At 56.4% G+C, this 18233-nt stretch overlaps 1 protein-coding gene across 5 annotated transcripts in view; it reads right to left on the bottom strand.

The window, feature by feature from the left end:
- The window catches only part of SRCIN1 (SRC kinase signaling inhibitor 1), a 67478-nt gene that overhangs the window by 15142 nt on the left and 34103 nt on the right, over positions 1-18233 (bottom strand). For 4 of the 5 annotated variants that reach the window (XM_053892354.1, XM_053892355.1, XM_053892356.1 and 1 more), the window contains 13 exons: positions 17644-17667; positions 13808-14003; positions 12971-13169; positions 12470-12563; positions 11087-11961; positions 9860-9952; positions 9565-9608; positions 9059-9246; positions 7834-8009; positions 2256-2386; positions 1955-2102; positions 1371-1614; positions 678-912 (listed from right to left, as the gene is read on the bottom strand). In XM_053892354.1, coding sequence (XP_053748329.1) covers positions 678-912; positions 1371-1614; positions 1955-2102; positions 2256-2386; positions 7834-8009; positions 9059-9246; positions 9565-9608; positions 9860-9952; positions 11087-11961; positions 12470-12563; positions 12971-13169; positions 13808-14003; positions 17644-17667 — 2647 coding nt within the window. The remainder of the gene's footprint in view (positions 1-677; positions 913-1370; positions 1615-1954; positions 2103-2255; positions 2387-7833; positions 8010-9058; positions 9247-9564; positions 9609-9859; positions 9953-11086; positions 11962-12469; positions 12564-12970; positions 13170-13807; positions 14004-17643; positions 17668-18233) is intronic. The other variant, XM_053892357.1, reaches the window with a different exon arrangement.

Raw genomic sequence — 18233 nt, 5'->3', positions numbered from 1 at the left:
GTGCCTTAGTGTTCTCATCTATAAAATGGGAATAATTACCGTATCTGCCCCCTGGGGTTGTTGCAAAATTGTAAGGATTAACATATAGAAAGCATTTGGAGTAGTTCCCGTCACATAGTAAGTGCCCAATAAACAAAAATGTTAGTATTACACCGCCACTAAATTTTAAGCTCCTTGGAAACATGCAGTGTCTTATCTCCTTATCCTCAGCACACAGTAGGTGCTTAACAAATACGTACAGCAGGAATGAATGAATGGTGACTGCTATTCCTGGTTGGATTTCTGCCTCCCCTGTGAGCTCACGGGCTCGGGGAGCACAGAAACCACGACCGTAGGGACCAGCACCATGCCCTGTCTGAGCACAGGCTGGTTCAGAGCACATACTTAGTCATGACATGCAGACAGAGCCTGGGCCTGCTCATCCTCCCTGCGTGGGTCTCTCAGCAGCAGTCACGGCAGCGGGAAAAGCCCCGGATGGAGTCCAGCGCTACCCTGCCCTCTGGGTCTCCCTATAGCGGCTGAAGGTCAGGATGCTGATGCCCCAGCACCTCCCTCCTCTGGCAGGATGACCGCAGAGGGTCTCACGCCCAAGGGCCTCCCCCACCAACCCCAGAGCTCCTGACGATGGGGGCCCCCCTCCTCTGGGCTCTTTGCCAGTCCCCTACCTGCCCCCATACCTGAGCCCCTCCTTCCACTGGGCTCCGTTCGGGGGGCTGCCTTCTGGCCGTGGGGGGCCTTAGGGGGCTTGTGGTCAGGGGTGGGGGCCAGGCCCGGGTGGGCCTTGCTCGCACAGTCCAGGTCAGGGATGGCCTTCAGCAGCTCTGCCTGCGTCTCCTCCAGCAGCCGGTTGATGTCCTTGGCGCTGTACTGGGTCAGGGCTGCCCGCTTCTCCTCCCAGTCCCGTTCGGCAGCCTTGACAGGAAGACTGAGAATCAGCACTGAAGCAGCTGCCTGCTCCTGGCCTCAGGGGCTGCAGCCCCTTCCCCCAGCCACGCACAACAGGAATGGAGAAGGGAGTTTGATCCAGCCCCTGGGGGACCCTCAGACTTCTCCTTGAGTGTCTCCCTGTAAGTCTGGAATGCCGCCTTTGTCACACGCTACTCTCCTGATACACTCAGCCCTGTTGGGGGACATTCTATTCTGCTTCGTTGACCACACGGCCCATTCTTATGCCAGCATCACACTGCCTTGACTGTCACAGGTTCATAAAATGCTTTTCTGTCTGGCAGAACTAATGCCACCATCCATGTGCTTCTCAGACTTCCTCCTCCCCCAGGAAAAGGTACCCACGTGCTGGCACTTCCCAATCTAGGATGGTGGTGAGAATACGTGAGCCTGGCTTGTGCCTCCCCCCATCCCGGGCCCAGCACCTCAACAGACACAGCCTTGTCCACGCTTCTCTTGCCAGCAGCGTCCAGGCCTTTGGTAGGGTTGCCCTTAGGAGTAGGAGGGGCTCCCTCAGCGGGCCCACTCAGCTCATGGAGGTTCAGTGGAGGGCTGGGGGGTGGCATTTCGAAGTCCAAGCTCTTGTTGAAGTCCGTCTCGGCCGTCACCTTCTTGGGGGACTGATTCAGGAGATTGTTGGGGGGTGGCCACACACCCTCGTCCACTTGCCTGGGGTTGGGAGAGTTAGGGGCAGCTGTGAGACCCACGTGTTGGGGGCCCCGTGTGAGGGAAGCCTGGCCTGGGGGAGGCAGGGTGTGAGGAGGGCTCTGGGATCTTGCAGGACAGACGGAAGGGTCTGGGGAGGAGTGACTGCATCCAGCATAAGGGAGAGCCAAGCCTACACCATGCCAGGGGTCACAGGTCAGAGTTGACGTTCAGATCCAGTTGGCATATCAGTGACCTCTAAAGGAGTCAGGATAAGGGGCCAGGCCGATCTATTGATCTACGCCCAGTGTGTGACCTCCTGGGAAATCGGAGGTCGGAGCTAAGAAGTCAGGGATAGAAAGACCTTCGGATCTGGGCCAGCATGTCTGTGACCCCACGGCAGCGCTTGAGTAGCCCGTCTAGGCGCTGCGGCTCCTCCTTCAGGAACTTCACGGCCTCCACCTCCACACGCAGCACTACCCGCATCTTGCTCTGCAGGCCTGGGAAGTGAGCTGAGGGGACCAGAAGGAGTGAGCTGGGGAGGGAGCAGCTCCAAGGACAGGGAGGACAGGCAGCAGGGAGGGCAGCGCCCGGGGGTGGGCGGTGGGGGTGAAGCAGGGACTCCCCCACTGGACCACGTGCCACACTCTCGCCTCCAGTCTCACCCTTGAGCTCAGTCAGGGTCTCCCCGAGCTGCTTCAGCACCAGCGCCTTCTCCTCCAGCTCCGGCCCAGGCACCAGCCGGTGGTTGTGGGACACATCCCGTTGGATCTTCTCCACCGACTTCTCCAGGTCACTGCGGCCAGAGAGAGACCCCCTCAGCCCTTCTGGCCCCAGCCCAGCCCCCTGAAATTGGGCAGCTGGAAAGAAATCAGGCCACCGGTCGGATCGCATTTAAAAGCCATTCACCAGGCTACAGGCCCAGGTGAGATCAAACCTCAGAGAAATGCCAAACGTCAGCCCGAATCTCCCTCCCTATAACTTGCATCCTCTGCCCTTCCTGCCAAAGAGGCAGCAGAGAACCTGGCAGCCTTTCCGGGAACGGGAGGCCACTGCATGTGCCCCTGTGGGGTCTCCTCTCTTGAGGGGTGGCCCCTGCCATGTCCATCTACCTTTTCTCAAATGATCCAGGCACTCAGCCTCTTCCCTTGAGGACAAAACTGTTTTCAGGTGTCAGCAAGTTTATGCTGAGCTTGTGCCGTTTAAAACCCCACATCTTTATTTTTTAAGAGTATTTTTGTTTGTTTATTTATTTGAGAGAGACAGAGACAGCATGAGTGGGGGAGGGGGAGAGAGAAAGGAAGAGAGAGAGAATCCCAAGCAGGCTCTGCACTGTCAGCACAGAGCTGATGCGACGTGGGGCTCAAACTCACGAAACCGTGAGATCATGCCCTGAGCTGAAACCAAGAGCCGGACGCTCAACCGACTGAGCCACCCAGGAACCCCAAGCCCCACATCTTTCTAAAATGTAAAATCACACCAAGTCATTACCTCCTGCGTTGAACCTTACATGGATCCCATCGTCCTGAAGCTAAAATCCAAGCCAAGAAGGGCATGAGGGTAGTAGTTGAAAATTTGGCTCTAGAATCAGATCCAAATTCCAATCCCAGCTCTGCCCGTCCCAGCAGAGAGACCTTGGACAAGTTATGTACTATTTCTGGGCTGTAACCTTCCTATCCAAGAAATGGGGGGGGGGGGGGTAGTGAGAGTTCTTCCCTCCAGGGGCCATTGTGAGGATTAAGCGAGCAAATACACATGGGAAAGGGGTGGTAAGGGGTCAGTCCCTGGGGGCTGCTCTTAGTTTCCCTCCAGCCACATCCCCTGTCCTCCTCTGGCTTCCTTCTGTTTAGAACGGTCTACAACTTCTCTGAGGTCCTTGTACTTGCTGCCTTCTCTAGGCCTTTCCGATGCCATTTCTTCTGCCTAGAACATTCCATTTACACACACACACACACACTCATGCACACATATGCACACGTGTGACTAATTCCCACTCCTTCCTCAGGTCTCAGTGGGAACTTCTACACTTGGGAGTTGGGAGTCTGCTTTCTGCCTCCCTCACCAACCCTTGGAGCTCTTGCCTGCTGGGCTGTGTAGCTCCTGGCAGGCAGAGAGGGACCGGGTCTTCTGGATTCATCTCCAATTCCCGGCACCTGGCACCGTGCCTGGAGCAGAATAGGTGTCTGGTAAATAGTTGTGGAATGAATGAATAAGTGAAAGAAGGAACCGCTGTCCAGGTAGGTCATTCCAATTCCGTACGTGAGTCACTGACATCCCTGACCCACATGCAAGGCTTTACATACATTCTTGTCAAATGCCATCTGCCGGATTTCAGCTCAACAATCCAGGTGGGAACAACTTTTGAATCTCGGCTCTACCCTGCAACAGATTTGCTTCCCCTCAAAGCTCTGTGTCACTAGCAAATCTTATCAGCATGCCTATACATCTCCATCCAACTAGCGGATGAAAAGACAGACCACACTGGAGCAAGGACACATTCCTGTGACTCAGCCCTGGCGGTTAAAGAGCTGCCTAACTTGTACGAAGCGCTTATAGCACACCGGGTGCCACATTCAGCCCTCCACTTTCATTACCTTATTTAATCCTCACAAAAAATCCTGGGTGTGGGGAGCCATTATTACCTCCCGTTTACACACAAACGGTAGCTCAGACATTAGACTACATTTCCCAGCATCCCTTGCAGTTAAAATGGCCAATGCCTGAGGTCCAGCCAATGGAAAGTGAGTTGAAGGCGTATAGGCTGCTTCCAGGCCTGCCCATTAAAACCTCCCCTGTAAGCTCCTCCATGCTCTTCCCCCCCTTCCTATGGGTTGAAAGGCAAGGACCCTTGGCATGATCTCAGAAGGCATGTATTGGAGATGGCAAAACCTCCATTAGCCTGGGTCCCTGAATGATTGCATGGAAAACAGTTGTTCCACTAACCCACCCGGTACTGTTCCATGAGAGAAAAAACAAAAACAAAAAACGTATGTCTATTACTTTTAAATCATTACACAATTTGTTATAGCAGCTACCCTAACTAACACAATGAACTTTGGCATTAAAAAGGGTTGGGCGGCGGGGGGACAGCACCTGGGTGGCTCAGTCGGTTAAGCGTCCGACTTCGGCTCAGGTCATGATCTCATGGTTCGTGGGTTCGAGCCCTGCATCGGGCTCTGTGCTGACCGCTCAGAGCCTGGACCCTACTTTGGATACTGTGTCTCCTCTCTCTGCTCCTCCCCCACTCACACTCTGTCTCTCTCTCAAAAATAAATAAACATTAAAACATTAAAAAAAAAAAAAAAAAGAGGTTCAGGGAGATTAAGTAGCTTGTTTCAGGTCATGCAACTATTTTGCAGCAAAGCAGAATCTATTCATGTCTGACTTCGGCTGTTGGATTCGGCTGCATCTCACCTCCACATTGGACCTAACATCAGCCCATCCCCATCCCTGTCCCACCCAGCCCTTGCTCTCCTACGTGGGAAACAACAACTCTCCCCTGCTATGCGTGACACCTAACTGGCTCAGGGTGTGCCAGTCTTGTAAAATGGTCACTTCCAGACATCACTCTGAGGGGAAGAGACCCCCATTTTTTTTTTAATTTTTTTTAACGTTTTATTTTATTTTTGAGACAGAGAGAGACAGAGCATGAACGGGGGAGGAGCAGAGAGAGAGGGAAACACAGAATCTGAAACAGGCTCCAGGCTCTGAGCTGTCAGCACAGAGCCCGATGCGGGGCTCGAACTCACAGACCGTGAGATCATGACCTGAGCTGAAGTCGGACGCTTAACCGACCAAGCCACCCAGGCGCCCCGAGACCCCCATTTAAAGGAGGACTCGAGTAAGCCTTCAAGAGGACACGACACTGCAACTCTCAGGCAGAAGAGGCTAGGTCCTCCTTAGGCGCAATTAGCACCTCATTTTTTTTAAAGTAGGCTTCACACCCAGCGTGGGGCTTGAACTCATGACCCTGAGATCAAGACCTGAGCTGAGATCAAGAGTTGGATGTTCAGCTGACTGAGCCACCCAGGCGCCCCGTCACCTTGATTTTCTGATCACAAAACCTGCCGAAGTTTTGGGAGACCCAACTTGTGCGGGTTCTGCAAATGAACCCCAGACTGGTGCAAGTCTAGACACCATTATCACAAAGTGGTTGGGCTTTCCAGACCCAGGTTCAGTCCTGGAGGGGTGGAGAGGGCAGGGTCAGGACGGAACCAGCTCTATAATTTATGGGGCCCAGTGGAATATGAAGATTTTGCCCCTGGTTAAAAAATCATTACAGATTCCAAGATGACAACAGCAGAGTATGGGGCCATTAAGAGCATGGGGCCCTTTGTGACTGAGTAGCTCGTATGCCTACAAAGCCGGTACTGGGTTAGTTCTAGTTGGGCTCCAGAGGCCAAAAGGTCTCAGTTGGCAGAGGGTAACGTCTAGACAGGGATCAAATGCTTCGGTAGAAAAACAGGTGAGAGAGCCAAGCTGAATGAAGCACAGAATTGGCCTTAACCTCCAGCAAGATGCCAGGGCAAGAGGAAGGGGCAGAGCAAAGCAGAACAAGAGTGGGCCTTCAGGGGCTACAGCCAGGATAGGGGTAAGGATGGGCCTGCTGGTCAGCCTAAAGCCCAGGGATGCTAGGGGAGCTGGCAGGGAGGGCCCTTGTAAGCCAAGCTAGAGCCACTGTGGGGCTGATGTACAGCCCAGCCCGGGCCGCCCCCCGAAAAGGCAGGACCCCCTTCAAAGTGGATGGAGAATCCTGCCAGAAGCAACGTAGTAGCCCAAACTCTCTCAAGCGAGCCGTATGAACAGAGTTTGATAACAAGACAGCGGGCAGGGAGTCTGTGTGCTCCTGGAGAACTGAGGCCCCCAGGAAGCTGAGGACCAGACATGCATATGACAGAAGCTTCAATCTGTCTTTTCATCTCTTCTGCCTCTATGCTTTTATATTTTCTTTTATTTTCCTTTAATGTCTCAGTAAAGTTCCTTTAAAAAATTCTAACCCAGCTCCTCTGTGCTGAGTGAAAAGGGACAAAGAGAGGACAGAAAAGTTGGGTCAATGGATGAGGGGTGATGGCAGCCGTCAGTCTACTTGGAGATCTGACTGATGTTGTCCTTAAGCTTTTACACTGGAAGTGATGGGGTGGCTGCCGCCAGCTTACTTCCAAGAGAAGTGGCCCCTTATTTCACCTCAGCCCCAAGGGGTCATGGGAATCTTGTGCCCTACTGAAATGCATAGGCTGTGTGGGCCCAAGGCTGAGAAGTAGGGACCCTTCTCAAGGAGCCCCTTGCAAGCTGGGATCCTTTCCTCTCCTGGCTCCCCAAGTCACTGGCCAGTAGAACCCAAGCCCTCCCTGGAAAGAACAGCAAAAATCTTATTGGGCACAGATAAGGAAGCTGAAGAACAGAGAAGGGCAGAAACTACCCTGATCACATAGTCTCTCATTGCTGGAGCTGGACTTCAAGTCCCTTTGTGCCCTGTGCCACCAAAAGGGAAGCCAGAGAAAGGAGCAGGACCTCTGTCTCAGACCCCAGTGACTAATGAGGGAAGGCTGCCATGGGGCGGGGGTGCTCACTCAGTGGACGGACAGCAAAAGGCAGCTTCTCCCATCAACAGTGCCAGACGACGGAATCTTGGCCAGACAGCCATTTGCTAAATTTGGATCAGAGGACTGTCTCTGGTTAACCCTTCCACGTCTAAGCAACTGGGAGCAGGATGTTCTCTGTTCCTCATTCCTTCTGAAAAAGCTAGAGCCTTGTTTTAGTGGACTAGGATCGGAGGAGGGTTTTCCTTGGCTACATCGGGCCTCAGAGGTCAGGGAAGTAGAGTGGTGGCAGCTGTGGCTCCCCAAGGGTCACTTTGTACAGGTCACAGGTCCAGAATGAAAGCAGGCAGAGGACAGACTGAAATCCTGCTGCTGGCCACATGAAAGTTAGGCTGCAGGCCAAGGGGAAGCCAGACTGTGGACCATGAGGAAGCAAAAGCATAGCAAAAGCAGGGCGTCAAGCCAGGAAAAAAAAAAGAAAAAGAAAAAGAAAAGAAAGAAAGAAATCAGGAATTGTGCCAGATGGTCAAAGGTTTGTGGGTCACAGAGAAATCAGGCCACAGAGGAGAAGGAACTCAGGCTTCAGACCAGACCAACGTCACCTGTGATTCAGAAGGAAGGGAGCTGCACCTCCCAGTGGAACCAGGTTGTGGGCCCAGGCCGCACCCCCAGCCCTCCCTCCGCCCCGGGGGCCCAGCCTCACTTGAGCTGCTGGGTAATGAGCTCCTCGTCGTTGAGATAGCGCAGCCGCTCCTCCTCCACCAGGGTGCGCTGCCGCTGCAGAGGGTCCTCCTGCCTTCGCGCAGCCTCCGACACGCGCATGCTCAGCTCCGCCTCTGTGCCTTTCAGCAGCGCGCGCAATGACTCCAGGTTCTGTAGCTGCGGGGCGCAGAGGGACCGATGGACCAGGGTGGGAGGGAATGGAGGTGCGCAGCAGGGGAAGGGCCGGGAGGAGGCGGGCAGAGGGTAGCCGGAGGCTGGGCGGGCTCCACTGAAGCAGCAGCTGCTCGGCCGCGGCCGCGAGCAGCAGCGAAGGGGTGGGATGGTGGGAAACAGAGGCCCCGGGCTAAATTCTGGGGAAGAATAGAGGCAGGAGGAGAAAGGCAGGGGGATAGTGGCGGGAGAAGTGCTAAATTGGAACATGCTGAGGGTGCGGCTGCGTGGCTGTGGCCGTGAGCAGGAGCGAAGGGCTATGATGGTGGGGTGGGGGGCGGAGGACAAGGTTACGTGCTGGGCAAATACAGAGACAGGAGAACGGGACGGGCATATTTGGGGGGCAAGAGGAAGCCCTATGTAGGACCGTGCCGACCGTGCGGCTGCATGGCTGTGGCTTCGAAGAAAGACTCAAGCAGTGGGGTTTGATAGAGCTTCCGTGGCTGGGGCGAGAAGACTAACTTAACTCTCGAACCCAGTTCTAAGGCTGAGTTGGGGCAATGGCGGGGGTGGGTGAGATCTTATCCGTTGCCCAGATGGCAACTCTCTGCCCCCTCTCCAGCCTGTCTCTGTTCATTATTCTCACCTGATGGGCCCTGGGGCCCTCTGGAGGAGCGGGCACAGCGATGCCAGGCTCCTGACTGGTGGGACCATCTGCCAGACGGGGGAGGGCGGGGAAAACTGTGCGGACTCAGGAAGGGGTAGGGGAGAGGATCTGGGGCGGGGGGGACTTCCGCCCAAAGGAGGGGTGGGGGAGAATGCTGGGCAAGAAGGAATTGGGACTACCCTGAGGATACTGACTGGGGGAAAGGGCTCAGTTGGGGGCGGACTGGGGCTCCAAGAGAACGGTGAGTTTTCAGGGAAAGGGTAAGGAGGGCGCAGTGAGGGGAGCAAGGGCGAGCGGTGGGAAGGGGTTGCGGCGTGAGTGGGAGGGTCGTGTCTGGGAGGGGCTTGAGGGGGCGGGGCACGGGGCGAGGCCCCGGAGCAGGCTGTACCTGGAGCTTTCGGAGTTGCTGAAGTTGGCTGCGCAGGTCACTGGTGCTGTTCTGTAGGCCACGCAGGTGCAGCTGCATTTGCAAACGACTGATGGCAGTGGGCTGCCCCGCAGGAGTGCTGCTGGCCGAGGGCGGGGGAGGGCCAGACACTGGGGTGGCCCCGCTGCTCCGGCTGCCTGACCCACAGGCTGCAGAGAGGGACCACGAGGATGGGAGAAAGGGAACAAACCTTGAGCCTGCAAGGGGTTTGGACAAGGTCTTTCCCACCCCGGATCCTCACAGTAGCTAGAGAAGCATGGGGCTCTGACTCCCTGCCCCAACTAATGGCTCAGCCCTTCTGTAGGGAGCAAAGCACCAGGGCAAAGGCATTTTGGGCTAAGGTGACTGTTCATTGATCCACTGAAGCCCAGTGACATAGCTGATGGTTTAATTCCCACTTTACAGATGAGGAATCTGAGGCTTGGAGAGGGCAAGTACCTGTGGGGGAGGGGCAAAGGGTCACTCACGTGCTGACGGGGTTCCTGCTCCATTGGAGCCTTCAATCTTCTCGCTGTGGCACAGGGAAAAGATGGCCATCAGTGGGTCCGGGCTGACCCCAGACCATCAAAGCTTGGGTGAGACTTGAACAAAATCTCCTCCAGTCCCCTGATGTCAGGATGGGAGTCCCAGAGAAGGAAAGGGGCTCATCCAGATTCACACACTGAGACACTGGCAGAGCTGGGCCAGGCTTCTGCTGCCCACTTTTCCTTCCTCTTGCCTCAACCATAGGCCATGGCACTAGTGTTGAGAGAAGAGTCTTACCTGGGGGTCTCAGGCTCCGAGCCTCGTAGTAGGGCACTCTGTACCAGGCCCGTGAGGCTGGCAATCTGCTTCTCCATGGCCTCCATGCGCTCTCTGGAAAGGATAGTGGCTTTGAGCAACCCTTCTCTGGGTATGGGGTCCCTCTTGCTGAGGGACCCCGTTCCTAAGGAATGCCTCCATTCCTAAGATTGATAATTAAAGGAAATACCATTCCCTCCCCAGCCACCAGCACAGACAATTCAGAGGGCCCCAATGCCAAAGGTTCAAGCCCACAGTCCCCCACCTAACATTGGGAAGGCCCCTTTCCATCGGACAGTCATTTCCTCCCTTGCCGGCCCCATCTCTCAATACTGGCTCTCTAATGGGCCCCACCTCAGGGAGGTGGGGCCCCTGCACATATACCTCTGCACATGTTTTCCCCCTTCCTGGCATGCCCTCCTCCCTACCTCCTCCTAGAAGCCATCCCAGAGTCCTCAACAGCTTCAAGGAGTCCCTCCTTCCACACCACCTGTCTACTCTCTCAAAGGAAGTGCAAGTATTTTTTTAATGTGTCATCCCCACTGAACAAGGCAGGAATCAGGTTCTCCCAACTTGGCATCCACAGTGCCCAGTGCAGTGCCTGGCACACAAGCCACAGGAGAGCTGTGTGAATGTGAATTGCTTCTCCATATCTCGGCAGCACTGCCCAAGGACAGAAGGGGGATAGGTCAATGCTCTGGTTACCTCCTCCAGCCCTGTATCCTTAGGTTGGAGCTGAATAACAGGCAAGAGTTCCCCAGCTTGGAGGCTACCTAATGGAATGTGCCTCTCTCCCCATTCCTATTTCTTACCAGCACCCCCTCCCCAGTGGACTTCAGCTGACTGTGTGCTGGACAGCTCTCATGGCTGCAAACTCTGAGCAGGAAAGGCTTGGAGGGCTGGTTCAGCCTCAATTTTAGTTGGGGGAACTGAGGTTTAGGGATCCGATGTACACCCAGGTCTCCAGAGGCCTTGTCTGGGGCCCTTTCATCCAACCCCTCCAGGTCTTGCAGAAGGAAGGAAAATGGCATGTCCGTCTCTCCAGTGTCTTCCCTGTCATATCCAAATTATTCCAGTGAACTCTCAAGGCTACTCTGGGTCTACAAAGGACTCTGGGGTCTCACAGTCCAGGACGCAACCCTGCCACAGACCGAATGTGTTCCCTCTCCCCACCCCCAACAGCCCTGAGGCCTCGCGAGCGTCCCGCACCTGGTCTCCGTGTCCTTGGCTGGCACCGGCGGCCCAAATCCAACCAGCGGGCGCTCCCCAGGCCCGGGGAAGAGCTCGGGAGGCGGGGCTCCGGCCGTTGAGGAGCCCCCCGCACTGCGGGTCTTGCCTCCGGGGCTCTCCGCGAAGACCGACGAAGAACCTGAGTCTTTGCGGAAAGACTGGCGCACTGGCGAGCCGCGGCTGGGCGGCCCCGAGTAGGGACTGTGCGGCGGCTGGGGGCCTCCGGGGGGCGCCGCCACGTCGGCCAGCTTCTGAGGCGATGAGGGCGGTAGGCGGAAGCCATAGCCGTCGCCGTAGAGCGGGCCACCGCCCGCCGCCTTGTACAGCGAGTCCTCCAGGTCGGACTGCAGCGCGGCGGCCGAATAGGTGCTGAGCGAGCGCACGGAGCCGCGCTTGTAGAGACCGCTGGCGCCCGGGTAGGCGAACGGGTCACCGGCTGCCGCGGCCAGGCTCAGGCGGCCCTCGTGGAGCAGCCCGTAGGGGTCGGCGTAGAGCCCCTCACCCTTCACCAGCACCATGCCGCCCGCCTTGCCCGCCAGGTCCTCGTCTGGCTTCACGTCGCGCCGCTCCAGGATGGCGCTGGGGCTGGGACTGACGCCCTGGGCGGCGGGGGCGCCCCCGAGCCGTTCGGCCGCGTGATGCACCGGGCTGCCAGCGTAGGAGGGCGGGCGCCCCCCGGCGTAGGAGAGGCGCGAGCGCGACGGCGAGCCCGACTGCAGCCCCGAGGGCAGCCCCGATGGCAGCCCGGAGGGCAGCCCCGGGGGCGGAGAGCTGGACGCCAGGTGCGGCGCCGGAGACAGGTTGTTGAGACGCCGTGTGGGCGACGACTCCCTCGAGGCATACACCATCTCCCTCTGTGCAGAAGACAGTCCCAGAACCTCACAGGGTTGGTCACAAAGGGGAATCCCTTGCCCCTTGCTTAAGGAGACATCTCCCCCCTGACGCTTAGGAAGTCCCTTCTGTTCTCCGCCTTCCCTCCCTCCTGCTGCATTTGGGCCCCTTTCCCATCGGGGGTCCCCGCATGGAGGAAGTGGCGGATGGAGAGGCACTAGAGAGGCAACCCCCAGCCTACTCTGTGGTGAGGGTTGGGGAAGCAAGAAGGGAAGCAGTGGTCCCTGATAGAGGCCCCCTAGACTATCCGGAGGCCTGCTGGGGAAATCCTGGATGCAGAGGAGGGGATCATGGCAGATGAGGGGAGGGACCCCTCCATGACCTCACAGTTAGTGGAAGCCACTCTCTGCTTCAGCCTCTCTTCCCTTCCCCAAAAGCTGGCTTTGATCCCTGGTGACAAATAACTAGATTCTGTGCACCTGGACCCCATCTGCCCAGCCTCCCCAGTCCCCTGGGGATCCCCAGCCATACCCGGAGGTCCCCGTTGGTAAGGTGTGAGCCAGGAAAAGCTGCGTATAATGGTTCCTTCCTATAGATCTTGATAATACTTCGGTCCTGGATGTCCCTGGGGGAGAAGGGGAAGGTGCAATGGGTCACCATCCCTCAGCTCTGCGATAAGAAGGGGTAACTACTCCAGAAAGAGGGAAGAGGGGTGGCAAGAGGGGCCCCTGGCCTCTTCCTAACTTCTTGCTCAGTGCCTCAGACTGCCTGCCACCAACACACACGCAACAGCCTCCACCCCCACCCACCTCCTCGGCCTCACGCGCCATTGTCAGGTTAGCTCAAGCCAAAACGAGCTAAGCAGGGGTGGATGATTTTGAGGGGAGGGGGTAAGATGATCTAGGAAGGAGAGAGGAAGGGCTGAGGTTGGGTCAAGAGGAAGCTGGGGAGGGAAAGGCCTGGGGAATCGAGCTCCCCCCCTTCAGAGGAGGAGCCTGGGGAAGCCCACCCAGCCCCCGGGGCCACGCCCACCGGACGTCCTCCAGCTCGTAGAAGACGTTGCGAGCTTCGTCTTTGATGAGGATGGCGGTGTTGGGCGACTTAAGCATGCCCATGGTGAGCTTCTGCGGGAACATGTGCGCGATGAGCGCGTGCAGCGTGTCCAGGCTGCTGACCTCGTGCGTGATGTGCACGCGCCGAGTCTCCTCCCCGAACTGCAGAAACAGCACCCCTGCGAAGGAGACGCCGCCCTCTCTGTCAGAGCTGCTGCCGCCACCACCACCGCCGCCACCACCACCACCACCACGGCCACCACGCCGGCTGGGAGATTGAGGGGGACCTTCGGGAGCCGCGCTGGTCCTGCAGAGGCAGGGTCTGAGGCCAGACGCGCCCCCGGAGTGCAGGTGCACCCAGGCACCCCTCATGCTGCCGTCCTCTCAAGGCACCTCCTCGACCCCAGGCAGGTAGGAGCCTGGATGAGGAAATGAAATTGGGGGCAGGAGCAGGTGAGCCAGAAACAGAGGGAGCTGTCGCTGAGGGGAAGAGAGGTGAGCAAGAGGGGAATGAAGGAAGAGGGGGCCGGTGAATGGGGATGAAGGAGAGAGGAGATGGGGAGAGCAAGGGATAGGGCAGGTGGTGCCAAGGGAGCGAAGGGGTGGGAGAGAGGAGGGCTAGGAAGAGAAGCTGAGGAGGGAGAGGCCCCAAGGAGAGGAGACTGCTGGGGGGCAGGGAGGTGCGAATGTGGCGAAGGGAGCCAGGGGCTTGGGTGAGGAGAGATGGAATGGTGAAGGGGGTGAAGAGGGTTTCAGAGTGAGCAGAGCAGAGGGAGGAGCCAGTGGCCAGGAGGAGGGTGGACTGGGCGAGTAGTACCTGGTGAGCGCAGCTTGGTCTGGCTGGCAGAGCGGGAGAGGGGCAGGCTCTGTCGGAAGCGGTTCATCCTACTGAAGCCCAGGGGCAGCTCCGCCTCGGACATGGTCTCCAGCGACTCAGCCGAGGCGTATGACAGCTTGGCTGCCTGGTCTGCCAGCCCGGGCTGGGCTCCCTGAGTGTGGCGTGAGCTGCGGGTCTGCAGGGGCAGGGCAGGATGACAGGAATCAAACATGAGCCCCTTTTGCTCTGCCCATTGCCTCTATCCGGGCCCAGGGAGCCCCTGCCAGCCAGCTACACACACACACACACACACACACACACACACACACACCAGTCTCCTGGATTCCAGACTCGCTGTGTGGCTACAGGAGAGTTCCCCAACCACTTAGGGCCTTGGCCTCCCTAGGACACCCAGCAGGTAAGGAGTGGGCAAAGGACTCAGGCACCCTGGGAAGCCAGACAAGAAACCATCTGAGCGGAAGCCAGGGCACGCCTGCTATTTTAAGCTTCCAAAGAACAACAACACAAATTTGTCACTGAGGTGAGCAGCAGAATCATTGAGCAAATTGGGGCATTAGTTCCAGACATTAATTAAGCGGCGGGTTTGTGAGCGGCGAATTTATCCTTCGTGGAGTTCAGAGAGTCGGCTGGGGGCAGGAAGCAGGGTCCAGGGAGGAAGCAAAAAGAATGAGGGGTCCCAGGATCCCAACTCTGGGAGGTATGGGCCCTCAAAGAGGGGCACAATGTCCTTGACTTAGGCTGACTGGGAGAACCAGCCCAAAGCTAGCTCGACTCTGGTTTCAAACAGACTCTGCTTACTACATGCAATGTACATGCTAAGCCTGGTGTGGTCCCCATGAGCACATGGCATGTGTGCCCGGCCTCAGCCCCTCCCTGCAAGAGGCACATGCTGCCACACAGCCAACTGGCCTGGCTTGCCTTCTAGAAAGGCCTCCCTCAATACCCCACATGGCAGCCCCTTGTCCTGAAGCTACAGCTGAGGGTGCTATCCGGCTGGGGCTAGGGAAGGGTGTTACCCAGTGACTGTCCCCTGTCCCCGGGGCAGCTTGATCACTCTCCCCTTGAGGGAGGGGTCACCATGATTTCTGTTACACTTTAAGAGCCTACATTTGGCTGAAGGCTGGGCTGTCACTCAGGGCCACAGCTCCTGCCATTCTGCCCCAGCCTCTTCCCTTAAACCTGGGTGCTGTCAGAAACTCTGTTATTTAAGGGAGAAGATAGTAAGTCAGATCTATGTTATGTATATTCCATGTTACATACACTAAATACACATATGTATCATATTTATATATATTATCAAGGAAAAATTCATGTTGTCCAATTGTACTTTTCTATAAAGTAAGTTATCCATTTTTAACAACAACAAATCACTGAAAGCCATTAACATTGGTTAAGTTGGGGTTGAGACAAAGCTTTCTCTTTTATACATTTGTCTGCTGGGTGAATTTTGCACGATCAGTATATATCACTTTTGTAATTAAAAAAAGTAAAAGTATCTCTAGAAAGGAATCATTTATTCTCCTCGGCTCCCTCCTTCCCCCATCCTGATTAGCCCCTAATTAATCTCCATCTTCATATTAACTCAATTTAATATTCCAATTGGATTAGCACTCTGGAAAAAAGAGAGCATCTTCCTCTGATGGGCAATGTGCCCAGCTGTGCCCGAGGTGGCCTGGGGGCCTTGGGGAGGTTGAAGGTCAGATTTGGAGCCCTCAGGGGGCATCCAGTCTGAAGCCCAATGCCTTGGCCAGTGAGTGGGTATGGGTCTGTGGAGGAGGGAGGCAGCGTGGGAACTAAGCCCACATGGCGGGGGGGGTGCATATACCCAGACTTTGTACCCTGTGACTCAGCACTAGGCTGATCACCAGTGCCAGCCTGTGCCCCTTTCTATCACCTTCAGCCCCGAAGCGGTGTGGGGAACCAGGTCTGTCTGGCGGCCATGAGGTTGCCAGGCAACTGGAAGGCCAGTGGCTGCCAGGATGAAATGGGGGAGGGCCTACAGAATTCAGGCAGAATGAGGCAGCTAGCAGGGATGAAGAGTAAAGGGTAGCCACAGTGCCTGGGGACACAGGTGAGGTGCCAGTAAGAAGATGGAACAGGGGCCAGAATGAAGTGGGGGTTCTTAGGGGCGGCTGACTGCAGAGAAGGCAGATGCCTGTCGAGGCAACCCTTGGGAGAAGAGATAGCCACATTCCCTTGCCCTGCTAGCGTCCGTCTCCATCTTGGCCCCAGGTACACCTTTCCGTTCTCATAGCCCTTGTGGAAAACCCTCTTGAGAAGAGAGAAAGCCCATTAGCACTTCTCTCTAGTCCTGGGCTGAGTCAAGAGGGCAGAAAAAAAGTGAGACATCCAGGACTTCCTATCTACGAGGGAGATGGCAAGAGAATAACACGGTAACTCAAGCAGCGCTGTCCAAAGATAGGAAGGGGCTGCTGTGGGAGGCAGTGTGCGCCTGTCACTGGAGGTATTCTAGCAAGGAGCCGATGACTCCTGGTCAGAGATCCAGCAGAGGGAACCCTGAGTGGGGACGGTCAGACTAGGATCCAAGGTTCTCCAAAGGCTGTCCACAGACTGGGGCAGGGTCACTTGGGAGCTTTTAAAAGCGTTCTTTCCAGGACCCCACATTCACTGAATCCAAATCTCTGGAGTTTCGGATTTTTGACAAGTTCCCAAGGTGATTCTGATTTGGGAACCCAGTCAGCTTCTGTGATTCTAAGAGCTACCATGGAAGGCTCGCCAGGAGCCAGGCACTGTGATTAGGACGTGCAGTATCTCATCTCTTCTAGCTTTACAACAATGCTATGATGCCGATGTTGTTGTTCCGTTTTACAGAGGAGAAACTGAGGCCCAGGGGATTATGTAAGTTGCCGCCGGTCACTCAGCTAGTTTAGTAACAGACTGGAATACACCACCAGGCTCTTGGGCCCATGCATTAAACCATTACATTCTACCGCTTCCTCCAAAAAAGTTGTGTGCCTCACATGTGTCTATGACTCCATGATTTCTCTGATTCAAGGACTTCTCTCTGGGAGCGTGCATGCAAACAAGATGCTCAGAATGAGATGACTGTCCCTGTCATGAGTCCCTGTCATGGTGCCTGGGACTTGGAGGCTCTGGGACACAAGTGGCAGCCTAACTTGGTTGGGTCCTGGGCCTGGCTGCCAGGAGAGGCAGAGGAGGCACCTGAGAGCGCTCCCCCAGGGCTCAGCAGGATGCCCCCGGGAGGGGGCAGAGAGCTCTCCAGCTGTGGATAATCCAAACTGTCCAGGAGAGGCAGGAAGGCACTTGTCTCTGAGCTTAGCCCTCCACTTGGGCAACAGGCTTGGGGTGCAGAGCTGTGACTCTCTTGCCTGGCACTGACCACCTCCCCAAAGTGCCAAGTAGGAAAGGGATGAGGGGCTCATCATAGACCCAAGGCCCCCCTGGAAGATGAAAGCCGAGTCCAGAGAAGCGGGCTCTTAACAAGATCACGGGATGCAGGTCCCTGCCTCGGAGCCAGCAGTGTCTCCAGGGGGAGGTAAATGTCAGGCAGCCTCTCTCATTCCAAAATGCCCCTCCCAGCCTGGGAAAGCCTAAGTACCCCCAGCCTAGATCCCCAGCAGGGGTGGCCCAAACTCCCACTCTGGATCCATGAGCCCCTGGCAGGCGAACCCGGACTCTCAAAGCAGCAGCCACAGCCTGCAGCCCCAAAGCCCACCGCCCACACCAGAAGGTCCCGTGCAGACGCACACCCCTGTGCAAAGCATGTGCAGGGAGGGCCAGGGGCAGCAGAGCACATGCAGTTGTCATGGAAGCAGAGAAGCACACGCACTGACCTTGAAACTCCAGTAGTTTGGCTGCTGATGGAAATAAGAGAAGAGATGGTTATGCGAGGGTGGGGAGGGGAGAGTAGGGGTGGAGGTGGGATAGAGACCCTTTGAGCTTAGCACTCAGCTCTGGGACGAGGGCCCTCTGCCCTCCCAGGAACAGGAAGGAAGCAGTGCCTGGTACATCCCATCCCCTACTGAGACCCAGGCCAGCCCTGAGCAGGCTCCAGGCTGCCTGGTGGGGACAAGGGAGAACCATTCCAGATGTTCACAAGCTATGCCTTCTAGTCACGGTAACTCGGAGAGTTACAGGTGGGAAAGGCACCGATGACCATGATGTAGAGAACCCATGAGACACTAGCAGAGATGAATCAGAGCTGCGGGGTCAAAGAAGTGGCATCTGTTGTGACTGGCCAGGGGAAACTTCCTGGAAGAGGCGACATTTGAGTTGGGTCTCGAAAAATGAGCAGCTGGAGATTGGGAGGAAAGGCATGCTGAGCGGAGGTGACAGTACAGGCAAGTGCCCAGGGGCAGGCAAGCAGAGAGCGTGTTGAGGGTATGGTCACTAGTCCAGTCTGGCTGGGGGTGTAAGGCCTGGG

This window comes from Panthera pardus, unplaced genomic scaffold, assembly GCF_024362965.1.
Source record: "Panthera pardus isolate Hobbes unplaced genomic scaffold, ASM2436296v1 HiC_scaffold_3, whole genome shotgun sequence".
Classification (NCBI taxonomy): domain Eukaryota; kingdom Metazoa; phylum Chordata; class Mammalia; order Carnivora; family Felidae; genus Panthera; species Panthera pardus.
The sequence above is the reverse complement of the archived record's forward strand: the minus strand, read 5'-3'. Positions and strand labels throughout refer to the sequence as shown.